This window comes from Aedes albopictus, chromosome 3 (assembly GCF_035046485.1).
Source record: "Aedes albopictus strain Foshan chromosome 3, AalbF5, whole genome shotgun sequence".
In the NCBI taxonomy this organism is placed as follows: domain Eukaryota; kingdom Metazoa; phylum Arthropoda; class Insecta; order Diptera; family Culicidae; genus Aedes; species Aedes albopictus.
The window spans coordinates 103,016,020-103,036,487 of NC_085138.1; the positions used below are offsets into that span (position 1 = coordinate 103,016,020).

The window sequence follows — 20,468 nt, forward strand, 5'->3', positions numbered from 1 at the left end:
AAGAAAAAACACAGTGCCCCGGGCGGTCGGGGCGCCGGCAGACTGAAAGCCTGGACCCAATCGGAACGGCCGGACCGACTCCGACACCCGAAGGACGAAGATTCAACACCAGCGATAGCCCCTGGTAGCTGGGGCACCGACAGTGCGGACGCTATTCCCACACCGGTACTGGCGGACCACCCTCAGCGCCGGGGGGAAGCTGAAGGAGGGACGGACAAAGGTGAAAACGCCTATTCCCCTCAGGACGTCGAGGGAATGAAGATATCGTGTAATTTCGGGACGCACAAAGGGGTTAACCCCTGTCCCCGAAGGACAGCGCGGGATCCAAGCAACCACAACCAACAGAAACACTATCAGAGAATGCTTCAATTTTGGATTCAACAATCATCCTTTCTCCTGTCGTCGGGACATCTTTGCCCTTGCAAGGTGGTTCACCACCACCCGTCTCTGGCTCGGCTATGTTTCGTTCGAGCTCATTCCCGAATTTCCCAACCACTGCCACGCGGATACTAAACACCAACTCAGATAGAAACCTGATCAATGCAACGTCCTCGTCACCTACCGCCCACATCGAATACTCCACCCCGACCCTCCCGAAACCAGTCAACTTCATCCTCCAATGGAACATCAATGGTTTCCTGAAAAGCCTGGGCGACCTTGAGCTTCTAATTCACATCAGTCCACCCTGGTGTCTTGCCCTACAAGAAGTAAATAAAGTATCAGTGGATCAACTAAACCAGTCTCTGCGGGGCCAATACGAATGGGTCATCAAGAAAGGAAGCAATTTTCGGCACTCGGTTGCCATCGGCGTTCTGCGTACCATCCCTTATGAATCCCTAAACATTAACACGGATCTTCCTGTGGTGGGTGTACGACTGCAAGGCTCAGTCAACATTTCCATAATCAACGTCTACTTTCCATGTGGGGTTTTTCCAAACTTCCAAAATCACGTTTCCAGCCTGTTAGAATCGATTCCTGAACCTGTGATATGCCTTGGAGATATGAACGCCCACCACACAGTATGGGACGGAAATCGGTCCGATCCCAGAGGAATCGCTCTCCTGGACCTCTTCGAAGAATCTAGTTGTCCTAAACGACGGATCAAATACTTTCTTCAATGGCCATAATTCAACCGCCATCGATGTAACTGCAGTTAGTCGTTCACTTCTTCCCAACACCCAAAAAAATTTTGTTGTCGTTTTTTCCGAATCCACGGTAAAAATAAGAATTGTACCAACAATTTTCAACCGAATGCAAAATTCTGTAAAATGTACTGAAACATTGTCAATAATACCATGCATGTTGTACTTTCGACGTAAAATATTCTTGATGCAACTATTTTGGCATTGTATTTTCGACCATGTTTATCCAAGACGTGCAACATTCAAGTCGACATGGTTAAAATAACAATGCCAAAATAGTAGCAACAAGAATTTTTTTAGTCAAAAATACAGCATGCATGGTATTACTGACAATGTTTCAGTACATTTAACAGAATTTTGCATTCGGTTGAAAATTGTTGGTACAGTTCTTGTTTTTACCATGGATTCGGTAGAAACTACAACAAAATTTATTTCAGTGAAGTTACAATGGCGTGTTAATGCAGATCTCCACGGGAGCGATCACCATCCAATCCATATATATATATATATATATATATATATATATATATATATATATATATATATATATATATATATATATATATATATATATATATATATATATATATATATATATATATATATATATATATATATATATATATATATATATATATATATATATATATATATATATATATATATATATATATATATATATATATATATATAAGTTAAAGAAAAATCCCCTCGGACGCCGACGCCACATGTAACCTGCAAGCTGAGACCGGGACCATCACCTACACGGGCGTGCTGACGTAAGCACTCGTGCGACTTGCGCCACCGCCGACGACGGACGGTGACGGACCGTTTGCACCTAACCAGCTGACAGGGCACATCGAAGACTTGGACTTCGACTACCACCTGATCGTGGAATTTGCTGACACAGGAATAATGGAGCGTTAGGTAGGTTTCATTAAATTCAGACAGAGAAATAAAGTCAGTCTTGTTTGTGAACCCTTTTTAAAAACATCTTCTTTGTCAGGAAGAACTTCAGTGGCGCAGTCGGTAGGATCCGCGAGTTTTAGTGACCGAGTTCGGAAAAGTTTCCCTTGGCGAACGGATATCGCCAAGTTGCAGCTCGATTCGGAAAACTCCTTCGGATCTTGTGAAGTGAACGGACCTTGTGAAGTGAACGGGGAATCAACCCAAATCATCATCAAAAAAATAGTAAGGTAAGTGATTTGAATGCGAAGAAATATTGAAAATCTTATTATAGCAATTAAAATTTTGAGTGAAATTTTTACAGTAAATTTAGTGAAAAGCCTAGTGACAAACATTTTTGCGAAAGTGAAAATCTTATCAATAATAGCAATTAAGAGAAGTGAAATTGTGGTTAATTACGTACTTACACTAAACCGTTTAGTGAAGATTTTTCAGTGAGAAGAAAGGTAGAAAAAAAATATGAACACACGTAGCAAAATGCCGTACATTGAGGAGGAGCAATTTATTCTCGCCAATGAGAAAACAGATTCTTCTCGGGACATCGAGGAACGGCTTGCTCGCCAAAGCGAGGGACCCTTTTCTCGTCCCACCACGACTGAGCCCATTCAAAGGGTGGACCGTGATGAGACGATCGCCGCACTTGAGCGAGAGATGGCCCGCATCTCTGCACAATTGAGCCGTCTCAGCACGAATTTATCTGACGACACCGCTAGCAATGGCAACATCGCTCACAGAAATTATTCGGCTGAGGAAGAAGCTCTAAGGAGTCTACAGACCCCTTCTAGTTTGAGGGATCTTACCACATTCGATGGTAACCCCTTAAAGTTGAACCAATTCATCAAAGCCGTTGATCGTATCATGCCTTTGATGGAGAAGGTAAAAAATTCCCCTACTTTTGACGTGTGGATGCAATCCATACGGGCGAAAATTGTGGGAGAAGCAGATACCGTGTTAGAAATGTACGGTACTGATATTGAGTGGGATGAGATTAAAAATAATCTCATAACCCATTACAGCGACAAGAGGGACGAGGTGTCGCTCACAATGGACTTGTTCCACACAAAACAAACGGGATCAGTTCAAGAATTTTATGAACGGATCACGCACATCGTATCACTCCTTGTAAATCAATTAATGATTAATGAGAGCGATACGATCATAAGAAATTCGAAAAGAAAAGTCTACCAAGAGCAAGGACTGAAAGTTTTCCTCGCCGGGCTGTTACCGCCCGCATTGGGATCAAACATCAGGTCCCAAAATCCAACGTCATTGAAAGATGCTCTCAGACGTTGTCTTGTGGAGGACAATATAGCATATTTGCAACGCTCAGCTAGAGCGTTGCCAAGCAATGTAACAAACATAAGCACGTCTTCTAAACCACCAAACACACCAAACACACCACCAAACCATACATCTTATCAGATGCGACCTCCTGGTTTTTTCAACAAACCCGGGATGTACTCGAGGCCCACCTTCAATAAATTCCAAAATCAAAAACCCCACACGGTCCCTTTCTCGAGAATACCTCCACCACCACAACAGTCTCAGCTGCAGAAGCCATACCAGAACTTCCACAACCGACCAGGCCCTTCCCAGTTTAGAAGAGCACAGTCAGAACGTATGCACATGCCCAACTTCCAGATGGAAGAAATCGCAGATGGCTACGAAGCAAGCGAAGCTTACTGGCCTGATGATTATTATTTACAAAATGAATATTTTACAAACAACAACTACGGAGATATGAATAATGCTCCTGCGTGGGCATACGATGACCCACATCAAGTGTCGGGAGAAATGCAGCATGAAGCAGGATCAAATTTGCATGCTCATAATAGGGCAGACCCTCAGTCAGATACTCCAGATGAGCTAAATTTTCATCTTGCGGAGCAATCAAAGATGAAAAAGTAAATAATTTCTTGCCCTACGTAAAAATCCATACCAACAAAGGTCCATTAAAGTTTTTAATAGATACTGGTGCAAATCGGAACTACATAAGTCCTAAGCACGTCAACTGGGATAGATGTAGAGACACGCATCCAGTAAAAATAAAAAATGTTAACGGTGACCATATCGCTACCAAATTCGTAGAATTCAATCCTTTCTATCAAATACATGGCTCGAGTAAACAAGAGTTCCTAGTATTTGATTTTCATGAGTTTTTTGACGGTCTCATCGGCTATAATACTTTACGTTCTTCGAAAGCCGATATTTTAACGGCTGATAACTTGTTGAAATTTCCAAATGGAACCATTCAGATGTATAGAAAATACCCAAATTCTACTACTATCCGGTTAAACTGTCATGAAACTAAAGTTATTAGCTTGCCTACCGATGTTACTGAAGGAGAATTTTATTTCGAAAATGACATTCCATTATCTCCTCAGATAAATATTCATGCAGGCTTATACAGCTGTACTGAAAACCGTGTTTTCGTTACGGTAACTAATGTTTCCGACGAGCAGGCAAAAGTAGTGATTAGGGATCCATTGACAGTAGAGATAAATAATTTTACTACAGATGAACCAGTACCTGTAGAAAATTTTAGGGATCCCACAACACGAGTTTTTGACCAACTCAGATTAGATCATCTCAATCGTGAGGAAAAACCAATCTTCTGAAGTTAATAGCTGACTATGAACACATTTTCCATGTGGAAGGTCAACAATTGACATTCACTAATGCTGTCAAGCATAGAATCAACACTAAGGACGATGTCCCCATCCATGTGAAATCTTACCGCTACCCCTTCTCTCATAGAGAAGAGGTACAACGACAGATTTCAAAAATGCTTGACCAAGGCATAATAAGGCCTTCAAATAGTCCATGGACATCCCCTGTGTGGATTGTCCCAAAAAAATTAGATGCAACGGGACAGAAGAAATGGCGGTTAGTCATTGACTACCGTAAATTGAATGAGAAAACGATCGACGATCGTTATCCCATTCCCAATATAACGGACATTCTTGACAAGCTAGGACGTTGTATGTATTTTACAACCCTAGACTTGGCATCAGGCTTCCACCAAATAGAGGTCGACAGCCGCGATATCGCAAAAACCGCTTTCAATGTAGAAAACGGTCATTACGAATTTCTGAGGATGCCTTTTGGCCTCAAAAACGCTCCATCGACGTTCCAACGCGTCATGGATAATGTTCTAAGAGAACACATTGGTGTCAGATGCCTAGTCTATATGGATGACATCATCGTATTCTCTACAAGTTTAAAGGAACACCTCGATAATTTGAGGAAAATCTTTGAAACTTTACGAAAATATAACATGAAAATTCAGCTCGATAAAAGCGAATTCCTTAAGAAGGAAGTTGCTTTTCTCGGCCATATAGTAACCCGAGACGGAGTGCAACCAAATCCAGATAAGATCGAAACTATCCGGAAATGGCCCATTCCCACTGACGAAAAGCAATTGAGAGGCTTTCTCGGAATCCTTGGTTACTATCGCAAATTCATCAAAGACTTTGCGAAAATAGCCAAACCCTTAACACAAGCTCTACGGAAGGGTGAGAAAATCATTCATAATAAAGAGTTCGTCGAAGCATTTGAACGATGCAGAAACATTCTCACATCGAGTGACATTCTCCAATACCCGGAATTTGATAAACCGTTTGTTTTAACGACAGACGCATCAAATTACGCCGTAGGTGCCGTACTGTCACAAGGCAAAATTGGCAGCGACAAGCCAATTGCCTTCGCGTCACGAACCCTCAATAAGTCGGAAGAAAATTATTCCGCTATTGAGAAGGAGTTGTTGGCAATCGTGTGGGCGTGCAAATACTTTAGACCGTACCTTTACGGACGGAAATTCACGCTGTACACTGACCATAAACCATTAACACATGGTTTAAATCTAAAAGATACCAACAGCAGACTCATTCACTGGCGATTATATTTAGAAGAGTTCGACTTCGAAATACAATATAGGCCAGGTAGGCAAAATGTCGTGGCAGATGGTCTGTCAAGAGTACGAGAAACGGAGATGAACGTCAACGACGCTAGTGATGCACCTTCTTCGTCTGACACGGAAGATGACTCTTCTGAAAACGACGAAACGGTACATTCTGCTGACACGGATGATTCTGCCTTTATACCTTGCACAGAACACCCACTGAATAAATTTAGTAATCAAATTGTTTTACAAATAGGGGCAGACGAGGGAGAAACTTATGAGGAAGTATTTCCTAGAATGTTCAGACGTACGATCACAAAAATCAATTTCGGAGTACCCAATCTGATTAAAATGTTCAAAAACTACATGGATGTTAAGAGGTCCAATTGCATATTTTGTCCGGAAAGCGTTATAAATTCACTTCAAATAGTTTACAAAAACTATTTCAGTCGTGGCAAACCATTTAAGGTTTGTGTTCAGGACGGTGCCGTATCACCCCGATTTCTCCCCCAGGAGAGCGAGCTGACAAGTGATGGGAGAGAAACGACGACTAGAAGGAACGACGACCTCGTAGCCGATCAGTAGTTAAACTGAAGGCACACGAAACACACGCTACACAGTACAGTGAACACAACGGATTTTTTAAATTAATTGTTGGACAGGACAGGACAGCAAAAGGGACTAGCAATGTAAGATATTACTTAAATTTGTACATAACTATGTTAAACTTAAACTAAATGATTAAATATAATTGCAGCTAAAAGTAAGCTTAATAATAAAAAAAACGAGTTTTGCTCTTTGGATCGTCCGAACAACGGTTCCTGGCCAACAAATCTTTTAGATTGCTAACTGCGAAGGAGATAATTATCCATTTCGGCCGTTTCAATCATCACCACGCGGTAGCAGCAGTTCGCAATGGCGGCCAGATACACATGCGTTTGCGGTCGGTCAATAGATACCGAACAAGAGATGTGCCAGTGCGGTGATTGTTTGCGAACAATACATCTCGCATGTGCTTCAACGAGACGAACTATCGCGGGGAACTGCGTTGTGTGTGTTCGTTGTATGGAGAAAGATCCCCCGCCGGCGCGATCGCTGTCGAGAAGATCCTCTAGTTCAACTGCCCGTGCGAGAATTATTCTAGAGTTGAAGCGACTGGACGACGAAAGAGCTCTGCAGGAGAAGGCGGCCGAGGAAAAGGTCATGCGGGAGAAAGAGTACCTGGCGAAGAAGTACGACCTCATGCAGGCTCAGCTGGAGGAGGAAGAAGAAGGCAGCGCAAGAAGTCGTCGCTCGATGTCGAGTATCCTAAAGGTTGAGCAGTGGCTGCAAAACGATCCCGTCACGAATTCATGCCCTGGCATCGGGTACAGTGAAATCCCCGCCAGCGTCGAATCACGAACAGGGACAGTTCCAAAGCAGCCAAAACCATCGGCATCTTTGGCAGCCGCTGCGATTTCAACACCGAAGTCCGGTCAGGATCCGTTGGACTGGAGTCTGACGTGGGATGAGCCCGTCGGTTCCCAACCTCCAGCGAAAGGGAAATACGCAGTGAATTTGCAGGAGATTCAGCGGAAGTTTCGTGGTGTACAGCTCTGTCCGCCGAAGCCTAATCAGCAGCCCGTGGGCCCATCACCATTAATCCAATCGATGGGCGGAAATCAACCGATCACCGGCCCGGGATCCGGTCAGGTTCCGACTACAACGTCAGCGGTAACAAGTGGTCCGCAACCGTGTCAGGTAGCGTTGGATCACACCGCCTACCACACCGGTCAGTCGTCCGGCCTCGAAGCACTACCCACCGAGCATCAAGCACCCGTAGCAGTTACTCCGGTAAGTCAATCGTGCTCTGATTATACGTTACCACAAGTAAGAACAAACACTGTGACGTTCAAAGTGCCAAAGCTTTCTTCATTAATTGAACATACTCCCAATGTCGTAACCGAACCATGCAAGGCCTCCCTACCTCTTCGGAACGACACATTAACGTTCCACCCAATATACAAAAGTACACCCTATGTTCGCCCCGAAATAGCCCCCTCCGTGCACTTCGCTGATTATCCAATCACGTCGTCTTCTGGTTTGCCAACATTTGCCCCTGTACGTACCGTTTCTAGCAATCCGCTACCAGCAGTGTCATCAATCGCCGTCGATAGTGGCCGTCCGATTCCGATTCCGCCGTCCGACTCAACTTCTGCTCACGTCCAGACAGCTGTTCCTTGGATTAACGCTCCGACATCTCAACAACTCGCTGCCAGACACATCGTTCCCAAAGAACTTCCAATCTTTTCGGGCGATCCTGTCGAGTGGCCGTTGTTTGTGAGCTGTTACCAAAACACGACACAGTTATGCGGCTTCTCCAATGGCGAAAATTTGATGCGTTTACAGCGGAGCCTTAAGGGCAACGCACTAGAAGCAGTGCGAAGTTTGCTCCTGGAACCATCTTCGGTCCCGTTGATCATTTCCACCCTGCAGACGCTTTTTGGACGACCCGATTTGATCATCAACTCCCTGATACACAAGGTTCGTGCGACTCCGTCTCCGAAACTGGATAAGTTGGAATCGTTAATATCCTTCGGCTTGGCGTGTCAAAACCTTTGCGGACATCTTCGTGCAGCGGGGCAGCAGGCACACTTTTCCAATCCGGCTTTGCTTCAGGAGCTAGTGAACAAACTGCCAGCAAACATCAAGCTTGATTGGGCCCTTTTCAAACAAAAGTGCCCTGTGGTCGATCTCGGTACATTCGGCGACTACATGTCGCAACTAGTAGTAGCTGCAAGTGACGTTGCTCCATTTCAACCGTCCGAAGAAACTTGCAGTCCATCCGAAAAACGTAAAAGTAAGGAGAGACTGTTTCTGAATGCACATTCGTCTGGTATTCCGCCAAACGACAGTGATAGACGACATCATACCAGCCAGACCGGAAGCAAGCAACCAAAGCCGTGTCCAATGTGCGAGAAGTCAGGACACAAAGTGCGAGAATGCGAAGCTTTCAAGAAATGCAGCTTGGAGGACCGTTGGAAGCGCACCCAGGATCACCACCTATGTCGGCGGTGCTTAATAGCACACGGAAAGTTTCCATGCAAAGCTTCGTTGTGCGGCGTGGATGGTTGCGAAGAGCGACACCATAAACTATTACACCCAGGGAAGCCTGATCCAGTATCGTCATCGGAGTCTTTGCAAGCTATTGAATCACTCAGCATCCACTGTGAACGTAAGATGCCTACACTCTTCCGTATAATACCAGTTACGCTGTTCGCTAACGAGAAAACGATCAACACCTTCGCGTTCCTAGATGAAGGGTCATCTTCCACGTTGATTGAAGCCCGTGTAGCGCGTGAGCTAGGAGTAAAAGGTGAGGTGTACCCGCTTTGCCTGCAGTGGACGGGCGACGTCGAGCGTTCTGAAGACAAATCCGAATTGATTCGACTAGAAATCTCGGGCCGTGGATCTCCGAAACGACATGTGTTGAAATCAGCACACACGGTAGAAAAGTTATGTCTACCTAAACAAACTCTGCAGTTCAAACAGCTCTCTGAACAATTCCCGTACCTTCGAGGCCTGCCTATTGAAGGATACAGCAACGCCACTCCAACTGTTCTCATTGGTGTGGATAACGCACACTTGAAAATTCCTCTGAAAATCCGGGAAGGCCAGATCGGTCAACCAGTGGCTACGAAAACTAGACTGGGGTGGACGGTATATGGTGAAATCCCTGGTGAAGCTCCTTCGAAAGAGCATTGCCAGTATCATATGTGTGAGGCAAAGCGAAGTCCTGACGACGAGTTACACGATCTGGTGAAAGAGTTTTTCTCGGTAGAAAACGTAGGAGTTGCCGTCACTCCGGTTCTAAAAGGTTCAGATGAGATACGCTCAAGGAAAATCCTCGAGGACACGACTGTGCGTCTACCTTCCGGACGGTTCCAGACAGGGCTGCTCTGGAAATACGACCATATTGAGTTTCCGGACAGCAAGCCTATGGCAGTACATCGACTGAAATCCTTGGAACGGCGTTTGTTGCGGAATCCTGAGCTCTTCGAGAATCTAAAACAGCAGATAGTTGAGTACGTGAAGAAAGGCTATGCCCACAAAATCACGCAGGAAGAGATCGCCAACTCAGATCCCAAGAGAACATGGTATCTGCCCTTGGGAGTAGTAGTTCACCCCAAAAAGCCTGAAAAAGTGCGGATTGTCTGGGACGCCGCGGCAGCGGTACAGGGTCAATCGCTCAATGCTGCTCTGCTAGCAGGACCAGATCTGCTGACTTCCCTTCCCTCGGTTCTATCCAGATATCGGCAGCGTCAGGTTGCGATCAGTGGGGATATTAGACAAATGTTTCACCAGTTTCAGATCAGACCTGAAGATAAGCAATCTCAGCGGTTCCTTTTTCGAAGTGATGTCTCCAAGACGCCGGACACGTACGTCATGGACGTTGCAACCTTTGGTGTAACCTGCTCGCCCTCCGCTGCACAGTACATCAAGAATCGGAACGCTAAGGATTTCGAGTCCGAATATCCCGAAGCTGCTGCCGCTATCATTCACAATCACTATGTGGACGACTATTTGGATAGTCTGGATACCATCGAAGAGGCAATCGACCTTGCGCTACAGGTGAAGGAGGTCCACGCAAAGGCTGGGTTCCGCATACGGAACTGGATGTCCAGTTCGAAAGAGGTTCTCTCACGGGTCGGGGACACCGCAGAGGAACAAATAAAGAGCTTCACGATCCACACTTCTTCGACTTCAGAACGCGTCCTTGGGATGAACTGGATTCCTGATGCGGATGAGTTCGCCTTTACTGGTCTTTTTCGCGATGAACTGATGCCACTGCTACACGGAGATGTCATTCCAACCAAAAGGCAACTCCTCCAGGTTGTAATGAGCGTTTTCGATCCACTTGGTCTGGTATCGCTCGTCATAGTTCATGGAAAAATCCTAATCCAGAACGTTTGGCGGGCCAACATCGAGTGGGACGGTAAATTAACTTCGGATTTGTTCATCGAATGGCGTAGGTGGATTGACCTATTAGGACAGTTGGATGCAATACGTATTCCGCGGTGTTATTTCCCGGGATATTTTGTGGATAGCTTCAATACTCTGGAGTTGCACATATTTGTTGACGCCAGCGAGGAAGCATATGTAGCGGCTGCATATTTCCGGATAGTGGACAACTCTCAAATACGTTGCGTTCTAGTATCCTCGAAAACGAAAGTGGCACCGCTTAAACCCTTGTCAGTTCCTCGCCTTGAACTACAGGCAGCATTATTAGGAGCTAGACTATCAAAATCTGTCACAGAGAATCATACTCTACAAATAGTGCAACGTTTCTTTTGGAGCGATTCGACCACCGTCCTTGCCTGGCTACAATCAGACCAACGCAAATACCGGCAATTTGTGGCGTGTCGGGTGTCTGAAATCTTGGACTCAACGAAGGTGGATGAATGGCGATACGTTCCTTCAAAACTGAACGTCGCTGATGACGCGACCAAGTGGAAAGAAGGGCTTCAGCTCAACAATAATCACCGCTGGTTCCAGGGACCGAGCTTTCTGTACGACCCCCCACACATGTGGCCGAAACCGAAAGAGATTCCTCGTCTAGTCATGGAAGAACTTCGGACTGTTCACGTACATCAAGGGATCCTGAAGGAGCCGTTGGTACAATTTTCCCGTTTTTCGAAATGGGAGCGCTGTCTACGTGCGGTTGCCTTTGTGCATCGGTTTATCGACCAACTGAAACATAGAATGCGGCGTGAACCAACCAACGTGTCATCCTTTCTCACCCGCGACGAACTTCAGCGAGCGGAAATAACGATTCTGCTACAGGCACAATTCGATGTTTTCGCTGACGAGATTATTATGATGCAGAACAACCAGACGCTACCGCTGGACCAACGTCGACGTCTCGAGAAAACGAGCCCGCTTTACAAGCTGTCTCCCTTTTTGGACAATCGTGGAGTAATACGGATGGAAAGCCGAATCGCCAGTTTCTCGGACGCGCCCTTCGATTTCAAGTTCCCGATAGTGTTGCCGAAAAATCACTACGTCAGTCAACTCATCGTCGACGATTACCATCGGCGATACAATCATTGCAACGGAGAGACAACGGTAAACGAAATGCGGCAGAGATTTCATCTCTCGGAGATGAGAGCGGCGTTCCGGAAATCCCGGAAAGTTTGTTCCTGGTGCCGGGTTTACAAGGCTATACCATCAGTCCCGAGAATGGCACCGCTGCCAGAAGCACGGGTCACTCCGTACGTGAGGCCTTTCAACTTTGTCGGACTGGACTACTTTGGTCCAATGTTGGTCGTTCAGGGCCGACACGTAGTGAAGCGATGGGTTGCCCTCTTCACCTGTTTGGCCATCAGGGCAGTCCACCTGGAGCTCGTTTCCGGCTTATCTACGGAGTGCTGCAAGATGGCTATACGGCGTTTCATAGCACGGAGGGGGGCACCTTCGGAGATATACAGCGATAGGGGGACTAATTTCGTTGGAGTAAGCGGTGAATTACGAGAACAGATTCGAGGAATCAACAACGATTTGGCTTCTGTATTTACCAACACTGTTACTCAATGGCGCTTCAATCCACCGGCGGCACCGCATATGGGGGGTGCCTGGGAGCGCATGGTTCGGTCGGTAAAATGTGCTTTGGCTGGGCTATCTGCCGAACGCAAGCCGAATGAAGAAACTTTGGTAACTCTACTGGCCGAAGCAGAGTCTGTGGTAAATTCGAGGCCGTTGACCTACATGCCGCTAGAAACTGCGGAGCACGAGGCACTAACGCCAAACTGCTTCCTCCTTCTGAGCACGAGCGGTGTGAATCAACCTCCATCTCAACTTTCCGATGAAAAGGTTGCTCTTAGATCCAGCTGGACTTTGTACCAACAACTGTTGGACCAGTTCTGGGTACGCTGGATAAAGGAATATCTGCCTACCATCACTAAACGAACCAAATGGTTCGTAGATTCCAAACCGGTCTCAGCCGGTGACTTGGTGATGATAGTAGAAGACCGACTGCGAAATGGATGGATCAGAGGACGGGTTCTCCGTGTATTCCCTGGACGTGACGGAAGATGTCGTAGCGCCAATGTGAAAACTTCAACAGGAGTTTTGCGACGTCCGGTGGCTAAACTGGCCGTCCTGGAAGTAGAAGATACCGCTCGTGGGGGCACGGAGCAATACGGGTCGGGGAATGTTCAGGACGGTGCCGTATCACCCCGATTTCTCCCCCAGGAGAGCGAGCTGACAAGTGATGGGAGAGAAACGACGACTAGAAGGAACGACGACCTCGTAGCCGATCAGTAGTTAAACTGAAGGCACACGAAACACACGCTACACAGTACAGTGAACACAACGGATTTTTTAAATTAATTGTTGGACAGGACAGGACAGCAAAAGGGACTAGCAATGTAAGATATTACTTAAATTTGTACATAACTATGTTAAACTTAAACTAAATGATTAAATATAATTGCAGCTAAAAGTAAGCTTAATAATAAAAAAAACGAGTTTTGCTCTTTGGATCGTCCGAACAACGGTTCCTGGCCAACAGTTTGTATATCTCAAAAACTCCTAATTGATCTAAAAACTCCAGAAGAACAAAATTTGGTTATCGAACAAACACATTCGAATGGACACCGTGGTATATGGGAGAATAATAGAAAAATTGCAATTCGTTACTTCTTCCCAGCTATGAAAAGTAAAATACAACAGTATGTAAGGCTCTGTCGGGTCTGCAACTCAAGTAAGTACGAAAGACACCCGTACAAGATCAAACTCGGAAAAACTCCTAATCCAAAAAAGCCTCTAGAAATAGTACACGTAGATATTTTTATAAAGAAACCTAACATATTTCTCTCTTTCATAGACAAATTTTCACGGTTCGGGACGGTCATTCCAATCAAGTCACGAAACATCAACGATGTAAGGAACGGGTTAACAAAATATTTCACCTTGATTGGTACTCCAAATTTAATCGTCTCTGATAATGAGCCAGCCATACGCTCGATTGAAATAAGAACGCTTTTGGAAAACCTGAACGTCCAAATACATTTCACCCCACCAAACCATAGCGTTAGCAATGGAACTGTCGAAAGGTTTCACTCTACTTTGGGTGAAATTTATCGATGTCTTAAGCCGACGTACCCCGATCTCAACGATAAAGAACTTTTTAGAATTGCATGCACAACGTACAATAATACCGTGCATTCCGCTGTAAAATTAAAACCAAGAGAGATCATGTATGCGAGAAGGGATGAGGACGAAATGTCTTTGGACATAGACAAAATTATTGAAAATAGAAACAAATTCTTTCAAGAAGTTGTAAGTCGTTCGGAAGCGACCAAAAATAAAAATTTGAAGTACCACAACAGGGCCAGAGAAGAGCCACCCGTTCTACCCGTGGAGGGCACCGTGTACAACAAAGTACAGGGTGTCAGGAACAAGGGCCGCGAGAGATACCTTCCAGTCACAGTGGTCGAAGACAAGGGTAGAACCTTTACAGACCATTATGGCCGGGAGTTACATAAAGACAATATTCGGAGAACCTGAATCCACAACAAAATTATTTTCTTTACACATGTTTCAGAATGTGGATTCGCCTGACAACCCTGACATGCCTGACAATTGCCACGACAGTAGCACAGACAATACAACTATACGACTTGACGAGGAACCCTGGACTACTGACATTACAATCCGGAAACACGCTTATCAAAATTGGACAGCATCGCATATATCATGTGATCGACTTGACCAAATACAAACCCCTTTTGGATAACATCGAACTCGCCGTCGATGGACTCAAAATTTTTATCGATTATCAGGATCTTACATCCCTTTTGAAAACAAAGCTGGAAGAAGTCAAAAGATCGTATAGGAGGTTAATTCCAGCACAACACTTTCGTCATAAAAGAGGAGCATTTAACTTTTTAGGATCAGCGATTAAAATAATAACAGGCAATTTAGATGAAAACGATTTGAAACAGATTAATGACGACATCAAGGATTTGAGAGAAAAGAACCAGGATCTAGTTAGACAAAATAACATTCAAGTAAAACTAAATCGACTCCTAGAGAACCGAATAAACAAAATCATTGACTCCGTAAACAAAGAGCAGAAAATCATAAAACAACAAATAATAGCAGCTAGACAGACGTTGATTATTAATAGACTGATTAACCAAAATTTTACGACTATCAGACAGGCATTTAAAATCTCCTTCCATTTAGATATTCTGCAAAAACATTTAGATTCCATTTTTGAAGTTATTCAGTTAGCAAAAATTCATGTTATTTCAAAGAATTTTCTAGAGTCAGAAGAAATCCGGTTTATTTTAGACAGATTAGAGGAACAGAACATAACCATTTTGAATCCCGATCAGGTCTACGATTACTTGGATATCCGCGCGCTCTTCAAAGGTCCAATACTCTACTTCATAATTGGCGTACCACAAATCTCACCTCTCTATTTCAACAATTTAATATTGGAACCACTTCCAATCGGCGGTCGAACTGTTAAATTACCCTGGCATCATGCAGTAATCCATGGCAACTTAACGTACTTTATCAAAGACAGTTGCAAAACCATTGGAGAAAACACCATGTGTGAGGAGGACCAGCTAGAGGACGTCTCCGACGATGGGTGTTTTTCGAAAATCATCAGGGGACTCCCAGGAAGATGTACCTTTACTAAATTCAGAAACATTACCCAAGCAACACGATTAACGGACCACCACATTGTTGTTAAAAACGCATCAGTCACGTTGATATCCGACTGCTTACAAAACGACAGAAAACTGTTCGGAACATTTCTGATATTTTTCTCGAACTGCAGCATCTCCATAGATGGGAAAAATTTCTCCACTACCAAGTATGCATCAACCTTACCGACTGTAATTCCGATGGACGGAGTTAAAATCGAACAGGCAGACTTCGAGCCTATCTTGGACCTCAAGGAGCTGAGGAAGTTACACCTGGAGAACAGAGAGGAACTACACATTATCAAAAACCGGCATTTCCTCCAAACAACCACAAGTTTGGGGTTATCCTCCATTTGTATCATTTTAGGAATTTGCATCGGCCTCTATTCTTTATACACGAGGAAGACGAAGCCAAACGGCACCAGCTTAGACAACGACACAGGAAACGCGGATCGTTGCGAAATTGTATCGGGACGATCCAATCTTGAGGGGGGAGCAGTTAAAGAAAAATCCCCTCGGACGCCGACGCCACATGTAACCTGCAAGCTGAGACCGGGACCATCACCTACACGGGCGTGCTGACGTAAGCACTCGTGCGACTTGCGCCACCGCCGACGACGGACGGTGACGGACCGTTTGCACCTAACCAGCTGACAGGGCACATCGAAGACTTGGACTTCGACTACCACCTGATCGTGGAATTTGCTGACACAGGAATAATGGAGCGTTAGGTAGGTTTCATTAAATTCAGACAGAGAAATAAAGTCAGTCTTGTTTGTGAACCCTTTTTAAAAACATCTTCTTTGTCAGGAAGAACTTCAGTTATATATATATATATATATATATATATATATCTCCGCCACTCCTCCGGCTGTAACACGACGTCCTAAATGGCTATATGAACGTGCGGACTGGGATATTTACGACACTTCGGTTTGTGAAACACTCCAAGTCCGTAACCCCTGTAACATCACTGATTTTGCTGAACTGATACGCGGAGCCGCGGAAATCGCAATTCCACGAACAAGCAACAAGCACAGACGGCGGGCCCTCCGTTGGTGGACTGAGGAGACACGTGTAGCAGTCAGTGATGCCACATACACAGATTTACCTAGAATTACACAGATTTTTTCCCGTTTTTGACTACAGATATCTGTGATCACAGATCAAAGATTTTTGAAATAAAACAGATTTTTAAGATTTTTGAAACAATGACACAATGACTTTCGTAAAGAAACACTTTTTTGTTTCTCACTTTTTGTCAATTAGTTTTTATGGTGACGATGAACACAACATAGTAAATATTATGAACATTTTTTGTGTTTTTTTTTCTATTTCAAGCAAATTGGTAAAAACAATTCGATTTTGAAGACATTACCCAATCACAGATTTTTACTAAGATTTTCTGGATTTTCCTACAGATGAAAAAGATTTTTTTTAACCAAAACCACAGATGAAAACCGAAAAAAATGTGGCAACACTGTAGTCAAACTTCCCGACTTCTGGAAGTCGGACCCAAGCATGTGGTTCGCTCAGGCCGAAGCGCAGTTTGTTTTGGCCGGGGTCAGGATGAGACCAAATTCTACCACATTATTGCGAAACTGGACCAGACGGTAATTTGCCACGTTGCCGATCGGGTAAAAGCCCCACCTGCAACAGACAAATATGATGCAGTGAAACAGCGTCTAATCTCACGATTTGAGATGTCAGCACAATCCAAACTGGAAAGATTACTTGGCTCGTATGACCTAGGCGACCTCCGACCGACACATCTTCTTGCAAAGATGCAGGAGCTCTCTTCCGGACTCAACGTTGACGAAAGTTTGCTGAAAATGCTCTTCCTGCAAAGGCTTCCGGCGAACATTCGTCCAGTTCTCAGCATAAACGATGGTAGCCTTTCGAAACTGGCGGAAATGGGCGACAAGATGATGGATCTCGTTCCACAGGCAGCAGCAGTGAAAGTACCCGTGAGTGACAACAGTCAAGAGAATCTCGCTGATCAGATTGCCGCATTAACCGCTGAAATCCAACGATTGAAGGCACGCCCTGAACGAAATCGATCTCGTTCTGCATCTCGGAACCGGCGCAACGACAACAATGATACCATCTGTTGGTATCACCGTAAATATGGGAGCCGTGCTGATCGGTGCCGCAGCCCCTGTCAATTCTACAAGTCAAAAAACTAGTTTCCCGCTCATCCGAAATCGGCGAGGTGAGCGCAGGAGAAAGCCGTCGTCTACAAATTTTTGACCGAACTTCGAACACACGCTTCCTCATCGATACAGGCTCCGATGTGTCAATCATCCCCGCATCGAGACACGAAAAGAGCCTCGGACCTTCGCCGTTCCAGCTTCACGCAGCCAACGGGTCGAAAATACGCACATACGGAACTCGTTTTCTAGCAACTGATCTTGGTCTGCGCCGCAGGTTCTCATGGAATTTCTTGGTGGCTGACGTCACAACAGCTATAATAGGTGCTGATTTCATTGCGCACTTCGGACTTCTCGTGGATTTGAGCAGCAAGCATCTCATTGACGGTGGTACGAAACTACATGCTACTGGCGGCTTGAAAACATCAGCTGTTTTGGGTATCACAACTGTTGCTTCTGACCATCCCTACCGAAACCTTCTTTCAGAGTACCGTGAAATCACCACCCCTCCAACAATGCGTATGGAAATTCAACACGACGTGACGCATCACATCTAAACAACTGGACCACCTGTGGCATGCAAACCCCGTCGAATGGCCCCGGATAGACTGCGAGCAGCAAAACAGGAATTCGAATCGATGATGGAGCTTGGGATTTGTATTTGTCGTCCGTCCAAGAGCAGCTGGGCCAGCCCTCTGCATTGCGTCCCCAAGAAAAATGGTGAGTGGCGGTTTGTTGGTGACTACAGAAGCCTTAACCGTGTGACCGTACCAGATCGCTATCCTGTACCTCACATACACGACCTGTTGAACAATTTTTTAGGCAAACGTATTTTCACGACTCTTGACATGGTACGTGCTTATTATTACATCTCTGTTGAAGAAAACGATATCCCGAAGACGGCTGTAACCACTCCCTTTGGCTTGTTCGAGTTCACCAGGATGCCATTCGGGCTGTGCAATGCCAGCCAAACATTTCAACGCTTTATACATCGGCTCTTCGGCGATCTGGACTTTGTCGTGGTGTTTGTCGACGATATTTGCATAGCCTCGACTACCGCAGAGGAACATCTGGAGCACGTGCGAATCGTTTTTCAGCGACTCAAGGAAAACGGACTGGTACTAAACCTCGATAAGTGCAAGTTTGCCCAGAAAAACGTCGATTTCCTCGGGTACGACATCAGTGAGAGTGGAATAAAGCCACAATCCGAGCGCGTTCGCGCAGTTGTGGAGTACAAACAGCCAAACACTGTGAAGGAGCTTCGTTGGTTTTTGGCCTTACTGAATGGGTATAAACGCTTCATATCCCAAGCGGCGATGTTGCAGAAACCGCTTCAAGACATGATACCAGGAAACCGAAAAAACGACAGCAGGAAACTACAATGGAATTCCAACAACTTGCGTTCCTTTTCGCAATGCAAGGACAGTTTGGCCAAGGCAGCATTGTTACAGTACCCAGATTCGTCCAAACCTATAGCATTGATGGTTGATGCCTCCGATTGCGCGGCGGGAGCGGTGTTGCAACAGTACGTGGACAACGGTTGGCGGCCACTGGGATTTTATTCCCAAAAGTTTTCACCAGCGCAACGAAAGTATTCGGTGTTTGGTCGGGAGCTGACGGCCATGAAACTGGCCGTGAAGTACTTCCGGCATCTCGTTGAAGGCAGGAAGAAGTTTGTTACATACACAGACCATTGTCCACTAACGTATGCCTTGGATTCAAGCTCGAATCATCTGCCGCACGAAGAACGCTATTTGGAGTTTATCAGCAGTTTCACCAAGGACATCAGACATATCAGCGGCAAGGATAATGTTGCAGCCGACGCGTTGTCCAGAGTGAACACGATCAGAATACCGTCTACCGTTGACTTCGATCAAATAGCAAAAGATCAAGAGACTGACACGGAATTGCAACGGCTCCTGAAGCAGAAGGACCATTCATTGAAGCTTGAGTTGAGATCTCCACACGGTGGGAAACCGGTTTATTGTGATGTTTCGGACAACAGTCGCATTAGACCTTTCGTGCCCAAGCAGCATCGATTGCTTGTCTTGCAAAGCGTTCATGGACTTTCGCATCCCGGTAGCAGGACAACAAGGAAGCTACTTTCTGAAAGGTATGTATGGCCATCAATGAACCGAGACGTGACACGCTTTGTCAAAAGCTGCACCGACTGCCAAATGTCAAAAACCCATCGACACACGACATCGGCCTTTAAACAATTTGATTTGCCTAAAAGCCGTTTCAGACACGTCCACATTGATCTAGTTGGACCTCTTCCAACGTCTAGTGGTAACCGATATCTACTAACGATGATAGATAGGTACAGTCGATGGCCAGAAGCTATTCCGCTTCCCGACATGCTTGCCGAAACAGTAGCCAAGGCTTTCTGTACTACGTGGGTAGCCAGATTTGGTGTTCCGGAAACCATCAGCACGGATCAGGGCAGGCAATTTGAATCTCAAATGTTCCTAGAGCTTACGAGATTGCTTGGCGCACTACGAATCCGTACTACTGCCTATCATCCCCAGGCAAATGGGCTCGTCGAAAGGTTCCATCGTACCCTTAAAGCTGCAATTATGTGCGTGGATTCCAAATATTGGTGCGATAGATT

The 20,468-nt window shown here is 45.3% G+C and overlaps 1 protein-coding gene across 1 annotated transcript; it reads left to right on the forward strand.

Annotated features, from left to right (window-relative positions):
* The first annotated feature begins 7,074 nt into the window (after positions 1-7,074).
* On the forward strand, positions 7,075-13,311 carry LOC134290299 (uncharacterized). The gene has a single exon (XM_062857402.1). It carries the CDS (start codon positions 7,075-7,077, stop codon positions 13,309-13,311), a length of 6,237 nt encoding a protein of 2,078 aa, XP_062713386.1.
* Positions 13,312-20,468: the final 7,157 nt, after the last annotated feature.

Bases quoted from the DNA above. Each gene is read 5' to 3' on its own strand.
- LOC134290299 (XM_062857402.1), top strand. From the start codon at position 7,075: ATGGAGAAAGATCCCCCGCCGGCGCGATCGCTGTCGAGAAGATCCTCT.